We start from the raw sequence: 14,638 nt of genomic DNA on the forward strand, positions 1-14,638 counted from the left end.
CGAATCAAAATAGCAACTACTAAGTAATGCCGATAAAAGTCTCTGTAAAACAAAGTACATACTTTCTGCTTTGCATTCTCCTGAAAATGAAGTTTAATCTAAATTTTATAAAGCCGCAGACTGATACGAACTTCTTTTATGGATAAAACTGTAACGGTTGAACCGATGAAAAGTAATGAAAAATAAATTACAGCTTAGCAAGCATGAAAATTTTTCTGAGATTGCAAAGTATTTGTCATAGATATCTCAGGACTGTTGGACTTTTGGCGTATCGTTTATTTACAGATTGCTTACTCTATTATGCATAGCATATTATATTATCTTACTACTCTTAAAACTGGATTAACTTGCTGCACACACGCGCACGTGGTCCATATGTCGCATGAAGACACTGGGTGGTCAGTCGCTATCAGAGCCAACAGGGTTTATCTTTTTTCTTTTTTTTGCTTGCTTTGGTTTGATGATTTCTTCTTCCTGAAATTCAAAATAAATCCTTTAGACTTGACTTAAATGAAAATTTTTGTTAAAATGAGGCACGCTGTTGGACTTGTTGCCATAGTGGCGTCCGTGCAAATTCGGTTATATAGTGGCGATAGAAGTAATATAAGGGCACTAGAATATGCGACGCATTTCAGAGACACTCTACGTGATATTTCAACGCGAAAATTTCGGCTGAAATTGCTTCCTAAGAGGCTAGAAAAGAAGGCAAAAATGAATAAACGTTACTCAAAAAAAACATAGATTAATCTCGCAAATCGGTGAACCGTTTGCAGTAAAATACGCAATGTCTGTCTCTGCTCAAATCAAAACTAAAATGCTGCTCTCTACGCTCAAATTTTAATGCCCAAACTAAATTAAAAACTCGTGTATATCAGTAAATGTTTATTCATTTTTAAAATACTCACTTCGCTACTCTGATCACTACTTTCGGTAGTCCTATCTCGCGGTGGCGGACGTTTGGCAGCAGGTCTTTCTCTTGTACTGGCACCAGCTTTTCTATGACCTCCTTTCCCTCCACCGCCGCTCGCTGTATTGGCAGCGTGTTTCCTTGGTGGAGGTGGGGGTGGCTCATTTTCTTCATTAACTTCGGCTAGAGCAAAGAGATCCCCATAACTTTTACGTAAAGAATCATTGCTCGAAGCTTGTGCCTGCTGCAATGCTCTCTGCATTCCATCCAACTGATAAAATTCCAATTCAGTTGACGACAGACAGTGCTGTCTCAGTTGGTCAAGGTGTCCTAGTACTTGTTCTCCCGTTGGAGGTCCTGACTGTTGCGCATGCTTAGCTGTTGTCCGCTTCCGCTTGTTAGGGCTAGTCGCAGGATACCGTGTACTCAATAAATTTGCTACTAACTCGCCCAATTTGTCTTCGTATTCGCGACACCAGTAACGTAATGCAGCTACTACAAACATATCTCCGTCAACACTGTGCCGGCAAAAAAGCTGTCGTAATAGCTCCATTGTGGGTCTGTGAATAGCAGAGACAAGATTAATTTATTAACTTGCTTCTATATCTACTTTGAACGTGATATTCAACTTGTAATCAATAGAATTGAAAGATAATAAAAATTTAATTGCAACTACTAACTTTTCTTGCTTTAGCATGAACAGGATTGACGTCAACGCTTCTGCATGGTTTCGAAATTCTAGTTTGGGCAATATAGGTAAGACAGACTCAATAGAAAAGTCGTGTGCAGCAATAAGCTGCCAGAAGCAATATTGCTCGAATGTTTCCCAATGTAGACTAGCCGTCAGAATGTTGGTAAATGATTCCTTTTTGAGCATTCTCAAGTGACCTTGCATTATCTGGCAAATTAGGTCCTGTAATTGACTGGCGTCAACAGTTGATACCACTAGTTGTAATAGGTGTACATTTCCAACTGCCACATTTTGAAATCCCATGTAGACATCAGGGATTAAGTAACAGAGTAAGTGTATGTCGTCTTCATGGCAAAGCTGTAATTGAAAATAATATTGACTGTGATGTTAGTTGAGCTCATAGTTCCAGGAAATTTGCATCTAGTTTTTATTAAATTAGTTCATATAACATATTTATAGTGCTTTACCTTTAAATCTGCCAAAAGACATGCTTCTAATTTCTTTTCTCGTTCTGAGCAAAAATCCTTGTACACTAACGCCTTAACGTCGTTTAACTCGTTACTGAAAAAGAAAAAAAAATAGTCATAGCTAAAAGTATAGTAAATAAATTTCTTGTCAAAGCTTAGACGCTACTTGAATTTGTTTCAAATCATGGACCATTCGTCCTGATTTGGTGTGGTGAATATATTAACGATGTTTTTCAAAATCAAGACTACTAACCTAGGTTCGCCTTCTCTTTTTTCTTCTTCTCTTCCCCAAACTTTGAGAAAATACAAAAGTAAGTATCCAGTTCTTGGCTGGATAGCTTGAACTTCTGCCAAAACTCTAGATAAGAGTTTTCGACGCTTGTCTTCTTCTTTGCACAACTGAAATTGGTTTCTGTACATTACAAATAACGGTGTGCTTATACTATCTGCCAAACTCTCGTCATTTAGATTATCTGCAGGGAATATCTGCGACGTCGTTTGTAAAAATAGAACTGTAGATATCGCTGATGCTAACGCAGGTAATGTTTCCGATTCGATTTCGTCTTCTATGACTAATTGAACTATCCTCTCCATAGCTTGACACCTGCAGGCATAAATTTGGGGTATAACTTATATATTCAATTACAAACTTATTGTAAATCTAATTGAAAAAACAATCAGTAGCAAGGTTCAATTCGAAATTGAATTTCAACTTACATTTGCAAGTAAATAAAATATTTTTTTCATTACTTTTTGTTATGGTTGTATGAAAAACTGAATTGCTTAATAGTGAATAATTGTTCTAAAGGCTGGTATGAAAAGTAACTTACTTGGCCTCATTATCAGGTTCCAGATGTAAGCTTTCAACCGCTACTCCCAATTCTGGAGGTTCCAACATGAAACTCAACTGTGGTACTACTTCCTTCTCTTCTTTTAAAATGACGCAATTGGCATTCCTTTGGTCATTTTTTAGTTTCACTTTCGCAAGTGGCATGTCATCCTCATCTTCTTCCTCTTCAATTTTTGTAACAATCCTGCCAAGTCAAATACAGCGCTTGATGAGTGAATGTAATTTTAATAATATGAACAACGAACTAAAAACATGATTGCGTTGTATAGAGCGAGTAGCTAACAGTGGTCTGTCCCCAACTGTCAAAATTTTTAATGTTACGTACATCGAGGCGACCAGTCATCCGAATTTATGACAGTTGGTCGACCTGACAAACCAACTGCTTCTGCTCTAGAATTTTAGGAGATGTAAGTTAGACCATTCGAATGTTCACTACTTACTCTGTATAACACATGTTGCAAGACAGCTGGGAAAATTTGTAAAACATGGATTAAGTTGAATAGTACAAATGCTCCACTTACTGTAATGGCATTTCTTCTTCCTCATCACTAAAAGCTGGCTCATCTTGTCCCACATGATTGTTATCCAATGTATTTCCAGGTCCTTCCAGCATCAGCCCAGGACCAAGATCCTTATTAAGTTCCTCCATTTTACCTGAATACATTGGGATTGGAAGCTTATTACCTGGTCAAAAAGATTGTGCAAAAAACAGTGTTAGTAAGCAGTCGAGTGACAAATGATTATTCAAAATGGTAGTGCTAAAAAATTAGGTTTGACGTTATTGATTATTGACATTTTCTATGAAAATCAGCTCTGTTATTTAAAATAAGCTGGCAGTGGCGTTGATATGGTAGCATGCATGCAGTACACAACTGAGGATTACCTGGATCAGTATTGGGTGGTAGACAAAATTCTTTGAAGGTTTCCCGTATTTTGGTTCTCAATTCTCTGTCTAGTTTCGGGCTATCAAATAATGGATACAGACTAGGCAGCACACGCTTTTCCAAAATCTGCCTGAGTGAGGAGAAAATACCACTTCTAACTTTCTCAGTCAATGCCGGGTAGAAATTTGGAATTATCTGAAATATGTATGTTCTCTTTATGACGTTCAAGATCAAATGAAAATGTTGGTTGATCTGATTTCTGTCGTGTAGTTAATATTTGAGTGTCAAATGTTTAACTTACCCTGCACAAAAAATCTAACAAAGTGGCAGTGACAGCAGGATGTGATCTCATTGAATTGTGCATCACTAGAATAGCTGGTTCTATGTTCATTATATTATCTTTTTCAGGTTCAAAAAATAGCCAATCATAAAATAATGCCAATTTGGCATTACTAGCGGCAACGGTGGATGTGCAGGTAGTGAACAGCCAGCCGATCACGGCCCACCTTGGAATAATGTCAGAGCACAAGAGTTCATTCGTTGGATGAATAACACCAACTATAAATCTAATGAGGTCACATCTGAGAGATTGAGACTCTGGAGTGGCCAAGTATTGTCGTTGGAACCAATCTTGATACCGTTTATGGTTGCCAAAACGCACTTGACTCGTTAAGAATACCAGTTTCCTTTCCATGTCAGGTGTCAGTCTTGACTGTAAAAACCTTCTAGAGGTTCTTGTTTGTAGAAGTTGCAATACACCAACGAAGTTTGGACACAAGGACTTTGGATTCAGTAACAGGTCTTTCCAAAGAGCTTCAATCTCTGGTATCCTTGCAACATTTTGTAACAGTCGAACCAAATCTCTGAAAATAATATTTCATTGAGTTAAGAGTTCTATGAAAATGACAGATAACTGTTGTACAATCATACGAAATAGGAGTGATTATAACTTTAAAAGAAACTTGAGGCACGTTATAATTTTTCTTAGCACTTTAAGGCTTTCTTCAGATTGTACAATTTGAAAAATCTTATAATTACCACACATTTAGGTGCAAAGTATATAATTGGATGAATGTAACATTTGAATCTGATTACCTGCCGATCACTAAACAGTCAGCACATCTCTCTCTGATCAGCGACACCATAAACGAGACTTCCTTCTGCCTAAGAGTAGCTAAATGTGGAGCAGTGTGGTCCTCGATTAAACGTAGATAAGTATAGACAATTGAGGCAACCAAGAATGGGAATTTATCTAGCCACGGTCGGTTCTCTTGAAATATGTCCAAGAGAGCATCGACCAGAAATAGATTTCTCACTGAGGTATCTCCGCCAGCAGCATGCCTCAATAAACTCGAGCAAAGGTTGTCGACATTTGTCACACTCGTTCTTATCATTTCTCTGAGAAGCCATAATAACTGACTTCTTGCTGTATCGTGAAGGCGTAAATATCTTTCTAGTACTAGTTGGTTCAGATGACCTAACACAATGGCTAAACCATCTCTAGTAATAAGGGTCAAGTCACGATAACTTTTGGCTGCATTGGGTGGCTCAGTCAGAATAACTACCAAGAGTCCCAAAGACACTTCTTCGTGAGTCTTGTCCTTGCACACTGCATTATTCAGGCTATCGTGGGCTTCTTTCTCAGAGAGTCCCGAAGTGAGGTTTTGCAAAATTGTGTAGCAGCGCTCGAACTTCTGGTGAAAAGATCAAAGTGCATTAAATTACTAAATGTCATATTCATTAATGGTACAACAAGGCAACAAAAATATGATAAATTTAGTATTTTCCTAACAGACATTAGGTGTAAAAATATTGCACTAGCATTTCACAATGTACCCACGTAAACATTCTTTAATTATTAAAGTTAAAAATTTCATATGTGTAAGGTGGACTCGTTGTCGTGTTATGTATGTAAAAGTAGTCAGCAGCTGTGTTTAAACGTCCTATCAAAAAGGAGAGAGACATCGCAGTATATACACTTGTTGAAATCTAACAATGAGTCGTTACGGATTCAAACAGCATGAGAATTTTCGGGAGTTGGGTTTGTTTTCACCGACCAAATACTGCCGGATTTGTGTAACAAACTCAATGTTGAATTTTCATCACCAACTCTGTTTAGTACTACAAAAAATGTTCTTTCTGATTATCACTGTTTCGAGTTTCATTTATTTTTATTCTTCGTGGAACAGTTTATAGTAATGAAGTATGTATTTTTTGTTTTATCGTTTCTTATATACACAACCTTTGCCTGTAGGATAATTATTTTCATCTATGATAATATAAATCAGTCACAGTCGATTTGAATTCCCCGCGAAAATAGGTATTTAGTAACAGGTGACGCCGCGTGCGGCCGCTTCCGCAAACACGGGACCGTCACAACAATGGCCGACTTCGCATTTGATACGTATCCAGGGATTATTTAAAATATTAATATTACCTCTTCCAAGTCGTCCTTGTTCTCGATGCATGAGGTGTAGAAGAGCCTAGAGGCGGCCGCTTTCGTTTGGTCCATCGTTGGCCTTTCTGTGCGCGAGCACTCGCTCAAAAGTCTTCCACGCGCGAGGCCTGCCCTGCCTGCTTGCCGTTTCCTCCGAGCATCGTGTCTGTTTATTCCTCGTCCTCGGGAGTCGTGAAACGTTTCGATGCGATTGCGCATTGATACACTCCGTTTCCCTGCCTTGCTTCGCTTCGTGACGCGGTCTCAACCGGGGGAACAAAATAGTACGTTCTACGCATGCGCAGTTGTAGGATTCACTACATATTCAGCGCTTGTTGGCTCGTGATCCCAACTCCCTAAAGCCCCAGCTGCCCCCCATAGGCCCCTTCACTCCCCCTCGAACCCCCCGCCAAGTTCATTGTTGCCTGAACCGAGAATCCGATCTCGTGCAAATTCGAGTACTTACACCTCGCGTTCTCGTCTCCGTCATAATTTCCGTCTCTCTGTCGTTTCCCATTTGCATCGTTACATTTCTCTTTGTATTCGCTCGTCTCTTTTCAACTTTTCCGTTTCACCATTTATCTTTATGGGTTGTACGCACATTACTTACGTATCAGATGCCTGCGTTTACCGCTTGACCGGACGTAATGTACTACCTGTAAGACCATATACTTCCGATTTCTCGTAAATATATAAGCTGTAGAATTGCTAACATGTTTCCCTCGCCGCAGCCCTTTCGGAACCTACCAACTTCGCTACGGCGGATACGGCTGTTGGTACTAACAGAACTTAATTATATTTTTTCACCGTATCTCGCTCTCACAAATCTACCAACCGATAGTCACGAGGTCACTTCCGGTTTTCCTGTATCAATTATCACAGATCTAATCTTACAAAACGGTGGTTTACATTGAAATAACATAAACCTACTAAATCTCACTACAAAGAAATTCCACCTGTATGCAGTTTTCATACAATTTCAAACGCACCACATTGAATGCGCATGCAAAGCGTTATCGTCTTTGAAATATTACCCGTGCACGCGGTTTGGCCATTAGGAAAGTCGGATGGATGGTTGCGTAGATCTTTTCTTCATCTGCGTATAAATCACTGTCAGCTGTGATGCTATTCACGAAAATGCTTCGAGTACGTATACCTTGCCGAGAAAAAATTTGTATCAAATGACGCATAGAACGACACGTTTGATTTCAACTCCTTTTTTGGATGCGATGAAAAGCAGCGAAGAGCAAATAGACTTCGGCGGCTGGTCAACTTATCTATGAATGAAGTTTACACCATGTGGTTTACAGGTACTCTTCCACGCCGTTTCGAATTTTAAAAGCTCGACTTTATGCAGATCCTATTAAAACGAACGACAAATTATGCCAGACGTTGAAGAAATTACTCTGTAGGATGGAAAACTTAGTATTTGATAGATATTACACATTATACGTTCTACAGGTAATGTGATCGCTACTCCATCGCATGCCGTCTACCGTGTAAAAGTTGATCAAACAAAGACTCGAGCTGGCGTTGGAATGTGAGTTCCACATTTTCACCATTTGCACCATGTAACGAGTTTTGATGTGTAGGACAGATTAATTGCCATTCACATTTTCCCCAGTCCCTAATCTAGTATGCCCTACATATATACGACTACTTGGAACGTTTGATTGTCAATAGATTCATATACGTAGCCATGTATCTAAAATTTATTGGTTTCATTTGCGCTGTAATGCGAAACACTTACCGCTATAATCTTTGTCAGTTAAAATATATACACCGGATTACAATAACCTTATACTCAGAACTTGACTACTTAATCAATTTTGTGTTATTAATCGTACAAAACTCTGATGTATTTATAAGTAATTATAATTTGAGGTCGTTCCAACCGGCAGTTATCACTTATCGCACAGGACTGCGCGTCTCACGTCTGACTGCACAAAGGGCAGAACCACTTCTGTCGAATTCGTTGGTAATGGGAATTTTTTGGAAACCAGGGCGTACAACTATTTACTTTACTCCTGTCTTTCACTGATAGTAAAGAAATGCGGTTCGACTGTACGGAAATCAGTTCTACAGTGCAAAGGTTCATTAGAATATGTTCTACGCACTCCTTTCTACAGAAATATTTTTCCACAGAATATTTTTGTACAGAGGAATTCGAAATTCACATCAGTAATAATCCTGCATGAATTATTCTACAGGAGAATTGTTCTACAAAATATTTTCCTTCAGATTGTGTTTTACACAACGCACGTTCCGAGTAATCATCGAATCGTGAAAATAATACATCTAATCATCAATTCCGTACATTCCGATTTCATTCGATTTAATTTAATCTATTTTGATTTAAATTATTTGAGTTGAATTTATGTGTGTGTTAAATGTGTGCTATGTCGAACGGTTATTGTGTTGGATGCTGAAACTCGAAAATTATTTTGTAGAACAATTCTACTGTAGAATAATTCATGCAGGATTATTTCTGATGTGAATCTCGAATTCCGTTCTGTAGGAAAATTTTATTCTAGAGATAAATATTTCTGTAGAAACGAGTCTGTACAAGATATTGTGTAGAACGTTTGCTCTGTAGAACTGATTTCTGTAGAATCGATTCTCCTCCACAGAAAAGTAATACAGTGCCATGCAGGCACGCGTGTGACACATGAATCAATGGACACATTGTACTATACATTTTTAGTCTTAATACGTTTATTACAACGATGCCAGATTCATACAAATTAATTATGACCGGAATTTTCTACGTTTAGCCATATAATAATACCTTTTAAAGATCGAATTTATGCTATACCGAATTGCAACTGCCGCTATTACTGGTGAAATTAACACGTCTTCAGGATTGTAGAGTATTGACATTTTTATAACGTTTTGCATCTCGAATACTTCAGCATTATCCTTTTGTCGGTACTCAATTTTTGTACGACTGACGCGTTTGGATTGTATGCTTATCATTAGCTACTAAAGCCAGGAATACAAGAGTGCTTGATTTAAGAGGAAACTGTGGTTATTTCGAGGCATAATACGAGTATACATATGTATTATGTAATGCGTATCCTTCAAGGTTTCTGCATATTTTTAAATAATTCCTAGAAACAAATACCGCAGGCACCCCTGTTTATGTAATTGTATTTATTGTCAGAGTTGTCTTCAACTTGTGTATATTATGCTGCACGTACAAACGAATGCACGAAACATTAGGTAGCGGTACGGTACTTTATTCAAAATCGTGTAATGAGATTTTTATATCTCCAATAACGAGATATAGTAAATGCATCGATCGGTCCGACGTCTATTTATTTATAGAGCATACATTCATTATAATTCAATACATCGTACAAATATGGTAGAAAACGGGAGCTATATGTAACCAATACATTGTATATAATTAATTTTCTGCACATATTGTTCATTAACTTATAGTGCAATAGTCCCGGTCGCAACCCGTACCCGCGAATATAAATATGATTTTCCGCCGAGTGTTCCACATTAATTGGACTCGCGGTATCGCGGTTGAATAAACGGTTTCGTCTATTTTTCGGATTTCTCGTTTTCACCGAGTAATGAAATGTTATTTCCTTGAATAAATCCAGCTACAGCTACTCTCGCGTAATGGTAACATATTGCGTATTATTAAGAATAGGGGGAAAATCACGAAAGTTGCGCGAGTGGTCAAAAGTATTTGTGTCAACATAATAAAAGTCATGCTCGCACGTTCTATAACAAGGACTTTTATGGTGAGAGAGTGGAATCATTGCGGAATGGTGAAGAACCCCTTGAGCTCGCCTATTATTTCCTGTATAGTATGGTATATCAATTGAAATAAGTCGTCGTATCCCTGCAGCCACCGTGCAAGTTGTTATGCGCGATGTTTGTAAAAGTCTAATTGTAAGACGCGTATGACGGATATGGGATAAAGGGCTAAGATAAACGACAGGAATATCCTAAACCGTCCGCTGGGATCTAGAATACGTTGAAGAAGAAATCGTTTGCCACGTTTTGTTACGACTTTCCTTTCTTGAACCGCTGTCTCGCCTGAGCTTTACTATATTTCGGATGCTTGTCCCTGTCTTCATTGCTCATCTGCTCCTGCTGCGAGTCCTCCGGTTCTTCCTTGCTGCCCTCGAGGAGATCCACCGGCGGCTCAAGCAGCGACCGTCTTTGACATTTTACGAAATAACGACAACCCTTCGCGATCCCAAATCCGAGCATGGCGATGGCGATGGTAAGCAGAGCCATCAGTAAAGGGTGCTAAATGCAGATATTCGATAGTTAAGCAAATTTTCAACCGGTTACTCGAAGTTGCAGGTTTGAAGAAAATATTTGATTCTTGCTATCTTACGACCTTTTCTTATAAATTCCTCTGAAAATGAACGAGCAGATTGAAGACTTGCTGATTGTGAGGTATATTTTTTTTCTTGTATATAGATAGTCCATTATTTTCCAAGAGCTTGAATGTATAGAACGAGACTTTTAGGTTTTACAATTCAAATTTCCAGTGAAATAAATTCTTAGCTATAAAACAGATCGCCGATTCACATATTTCATCTATTGTTTTAATAGGACGTTACGATCACCGATGTGATAAATATTTACATCAAAATTTATTCCCTGCGTGTGATGTAGATGCTAGAGTATCAGCGGCAACTTGACATGGCGGATTGTTTTGCTTTGCAGATGATTGAGACGATTGAATCGCGATTTGAAAACAAAGCCTGCGCTCGTAGCATAAAATAAATATCACGAAGAATAATGCAGTAGACATGGCGACTGAACCCGACTAATTCTAATTGGAATCGAATTTTCATTACTCGTAAATTGTGTAAGTTGTAGGCATGTACGCCTATAAAACTCTGACAATTCGATCGATTACTTATAGAATGTAGAACTTGATAGGTCGGCTCGTTTTTCAGTAATCAAATTGACAATTAGAATAGATTACTTTTCAATGCGTTCGCTCAATTTCGATAATATACTTTAATTTACTTTAATCGCGAAAGTAGTTCTTCGTCCCATTTACCATTTTTTTTCACAATGCTAACTATCAGACTTGACAGAACGTATTCAAGATCGAACGCAGAATAACTCAGTGTTACAATAAGCGCTAGTATTACGCAATCGCTCTGTAGAGAATGTTGAGCACTGTAATAGTTGCTTTTTAAATCGATTACATACACGCTCAGTCATTAAACCATAAAGATCATACACTCACACTTCTGTCATGGCTAAAATGCATGTAGCAAACGAATATTTATCTATTTCCAGGTGCACGGATTCAGAGTTCTGTCAACTCTTGTTTCTCTTCGTACGCATTTTAGTATACCGAAGTGCTGAAAATGTTTGCAAATCTATAAACATTTATACGAAGAAATTTACTTTGGGAATTTATTATCTCTGATCATGTGTAATGATGAGTAATTAGAGAAGAATTGTAAATTCAAAGAGAAAATTAGTCAAGAGATTGAAAGGATTCATTTACATTATTTCAAATTATGATTTCTGTGTCTCCCTATGCAATATATATAAGTAGATAGCTCGGAATATAACTGAGCTAATCACGCGTGATTCGATCTACAAACATCTCGTTCTCCAAAGCTGTATGCGCACTAAGTTCCTCACGTATAGCGTCAATATACGTATACGATGTTGCAAAGTTGTGAATCATTGATTTCATTTAATTAGGGTAAATACTTGATTTCATCATTGTCCTACGCATAGAGATCCCACTCTATACCGGTGGAAGAGAGAGATGGATATCGGCGTGTTCTCTGCACGCCACAATTCAACACGTAGATAGATAGCCGTAGATTAGGTATATATTTACATAAATGTATATTACGTACTAATCTCTCTCAACAAGTGCGCGCTGTACGCGTATGCATGTCTGTATCACGAATGCGAATTTATACACGCGTTCAAACTGCGGAGAGGAGGTATATTGCACGTGTCCGCGGTAAGCTCGTCTTATAAACTACCGAGTCTCGGGGATGAAAGGGAACAACTTGAGTACAATACCGGTGACAACGGGCCGTTAAACATCGTGTAGATAAATTTAGGACCTAGGTCATTGTTTTACCTACCGTTAAGGTCGGTTTGTTAGTGAAGACGTAATCGGCAATCACCACGATGACACCGAGTATTATTCCCACCCCAGCACCCAGCCAAGGTATCTGTTGGTCGGCTGAAATGATTATGCAAAACCAGTCACATCGGAAATCTATGTTAAATTGTGTAATTCAGTTTCACTATCCAAGCGGTATACATGTGTATGTATATATATATATATATATGTATATATATATATATATATACACACGGGACTTCGTAACCATCGAATTACGAGGAAAGTTTATTCGCGATTTATACTAAAACCGAGAATCAAAACGCCACGTGATAAGCAAGCCTGAACATAAAGTGAAATTATTTGTCAGGATACGTGGGGCAGAGGTGTGATATTTTTGGGGAGTATTTATGCCGCATTCGTGTAGCTATATAGAGAATCCAGACGAACTTTTCGTCTACCTTTCTTTTTCCGTCTGTATCAACATCTAGTTCGACAATTGATGTACAAACGGATACACAATTATTTACGTCAAGTGATGCAGTCTTATACCTCTCCTGTCTTTGATGAGCTGTTTCGAAGCCCTTTTCATGGCGTCTAGAATACTGGGGTCATTTGGCTGCAAGCTCAGAGCCTTACTGTAGGACTGGAGAGCTTCGCTAAACCGAAAGGTCTGTGATTCGACTTCCGCCTTACGGTAGTAACCCTGGAACAAACAGAGGAGATTATTATAAATAGCTAGAGCCTCGGTGGGGGGTTGCACGAATTGCGATCGAAAGGGTTCTGGTTCTCGCCTTTGTCCAATCGGGTTTCAGCTGAATGGTCATGATCGCGTCTTCCATGGCAAAGTGGTACTGCTGCATTTTCAAAAACACCAATGACCGGTTGCTGTACAACGAATAGTTTTTGGGGTCCAGTTTGATCGCGTGCGTATAATGGAACATCGCTTCGGCATATTTTTGCTCCTTAACGCACGCGTTACCTTGTTCCTTCAAGGATTGTACCTGAAAATATGACAGAGTATGATTTTTATACTTATATACATGAGAGATCCTTTGCCTCGGCTAGTTCGACGTGTCGAATTATTATTTTATCTAGGCGTACAATTCAACGTATTTATATCCGCAGCTAATTGAATTTAACGAGCGATGCCCGAGTGAAATTTATCCCTTAATTCGTTAACATTTAATTGCAGGTATCGGTCGTAGGATGAAAACTCATACGTACAGACACGTAGTAATGAAACAGTGCGGCGGCCGATTAGCCGCAAATTAAAAGCGTTGCGATTCCGATATGATTTCGTTTTTCGAAGCATATCTACAATATCGCATAACCACGTCAGGTGCGCATACGGAATACAATGTAATAAGATACGAGTATAATAAATACATGTTTAATTCTTTCTAGGACCGCAAATCGGTGAAACTTTCTATTCGGTGGTTTGAATGGAAAAAAATTGATGTAACAAAGTGAGAAAACCTGCCGGTTGTCACAATGGGATTTAAATAATATATATGATAGCTAAAAAGCGAGTCACGTATATAACAGCACTGCAATTCGTACATAACTAGAATATCTCACCTCAGTTTCACGGCTGGCAGCCATTCTCGAGATAATTTGATATCACGGTGGTTAACGTAGTGCTTGCGTAGCAGTGGAAGCTGCTTTCAAATTGAATTAACCATCGAATATCGTTCGAAATATCGTCAACCCTGCCGGAAAATAATGATCAACAATGCCGAGGTGCAGACGACATCTTGGCCGGCCATCAGACCCGTATAGCTCGATGCTCTTAATACGCATGCTTGAAGTCGGCGGCATTGCGCATGTCCGTTCGCAGCATTTCGAATGGCATCGGGTGGCGGAACTTTTCGACGGTAGGTTGTTAGGTACGAAGGTACAATGCTTAATTAATCTCTTGCAGAGTTTTATCAGCGCGAGCTCTCTCGTACAGGTGTATAAACTATGTAGAAACGACTTGGAACTATCTAAAACTTTATTGGAATATGCTGTTTCAAAAGACAATGAAAATTGTCGTACGTTTCTACATATTTTATGTCATGCTAGATTTACGAGGCTTGAGAAACGAGGATTTCATCAGAATCTACAGTTTTATTAGACGTTTTTCTCTCGCTCGTTTATATAAAGGATTTATCCAAAAACGTTTATCGAATAATGTAGACTCGCGGTTATTTCCATCATTATTTTTAATGATATCTTCATTTCATACAAATTAAGTGGGGAGTTATAATACAAACTTAAAATATATACATCAATATCTCATGAAACTTTTCAATAACTATTCAACTCATCCATTAAA

At 38.5% G+C, this 14,638-nt stretch overlaps 2 protein-coding genes across 4 annotated transcripts; both read right to left on the reverse strand.

Moving 5' to 3' along the window:
• Positions 1–216: 216 nt before the first annotated feature.
• On the reverse strand, positions 217–6,456 carry LOC124184624 (integrator complex subunit 3). 3 transcript variants are annotated; one of them, XM_046574558.1, is made up of 11 exons: positions 6,237–6,456; positions 4,895–5,490; positions 4,101–4,662; positions 3,799–3,994; positions 3,437–3,599; positions 2,896–3,099; positions 2,319–2,669; positions 2,066–2,159; positions 1,588–1,955; positions 906–1,467; positions 217–474 (listed from the first exon to the last, which is right to left on the reverse strand). In XM_046574558.1, the coding sequence occupies exons 1-11, from the start codon at positions 6,453–6,455 to the stop codon at positions 400–402; spliced, it is 3,390 nt and encodes a 1,129-aa protein (XP_046430514.1). In that variant the 5' UTR covers position 6,456; the 3' UTR covers positions 217–399. The 3 variants fall into 3 exon arrangements, with proteins under 3 accessions (XP_046430514.1, XP_046430515.1, XP_046430513.1); XM_046574559.1 differs by having other exon boundaries at positions 3,437–3,569; positions 4,895–5,493; positions 6,237–6,455; XM_046574557.1 differs by having other exon boundaries at positions 4,895–5,493; positions 6,237–6,455.
• Positions 6,457–7,926: 1,470 nt separating this feature from the next.
• LOC124184698 (dnaJ homolog subfamily C member 3 homolog) lies at positions 7,927–14,097 on the reverse strand. Its single transcript, XM_046574701.1, has 5 exons — positions 13,900–14,097; positions 13,113–13,322; positions 12,871–13,024; positions 12,338–12,438; positions 7,927–10,508 (listed from the first exon to the last, which is right to left on the reverse strand). Exons 1-5 carry the CDS (start codon positions 13,921–13,923, stop codon positions 10,260–10,262), a joined length of 738 nt encoding a protein of 245 aa, XP_046430657.1. The 5' UTR covers positions 13,924–14,097; the 3' UTR covers positions 7,927–10,259.
• Positions 14,098–14,638: the final 541 nt, after the last annotated feature.

Source organism: Neodiprion fabricii, chromosome 6, assembly GCF_021155785.1.
Source record: "Neodiprion fabricii isolate iyNeoFabr1 chromosome 6, iyNeoFabr1.1, whole genome shotgun sequence".
Taxonomy (NCBI): Eukaryota; Metazoa; Arthropoda; class Insecta; order Hymenoptera; family Diprionidae; genus Neodiprion; species Neodiprion fabricii.

What these genes read in the sequence shown, in the direction of transcription:
- LOC124184624 (XM_046574557.1), bottom strand. Translation starts at nt 6,455, where the DNA reads ATGCGCAATCGCATCGAAACGTTTCACGACTCCCGAGGACGAGGAATA. An exon ending in TTCATGCTAAAGCAAGAAAA is followed by an intron (nt 1,468 to 1,587) that starts GTTAGTAGTTGC and finishes TGCTATTCACAG; the next exon opens with ACCCACAATGGAGCTATTAC. An exon ending in GTAGTGATCAGAGTAGCGAA is followed by an intron (nt 475 to 905) that starts GTGAGTATTTTA and finishes TTTGAATTTCAG; the next exon opens with GAAGAAGAAATCATCAAACC.
- LOC124184698 (XM_046574701.1), bottom strand. Translation starts at nt 13,923, where the DNA reads ATGGCTGCCAGCCGTGAAACTGAG. An exon ending in CTGCCAGCCGTGAAACTGAG is followed by an intron (nt 13,323 to 13,899) that starts GTGAGATATTCT and finishes TCATATTTTCAG; the next exon opens with GTACAATCCTTGAAGGAACA. An exon ending in CTAACAAACCGACCTTAACG is followed by an intron (nt 10,509 to 12,337) that starts GTAGGTAAAACA and finishes ATCTGCATTTAG; the next exon opens with CACCCTTTACTGATGGCTCT.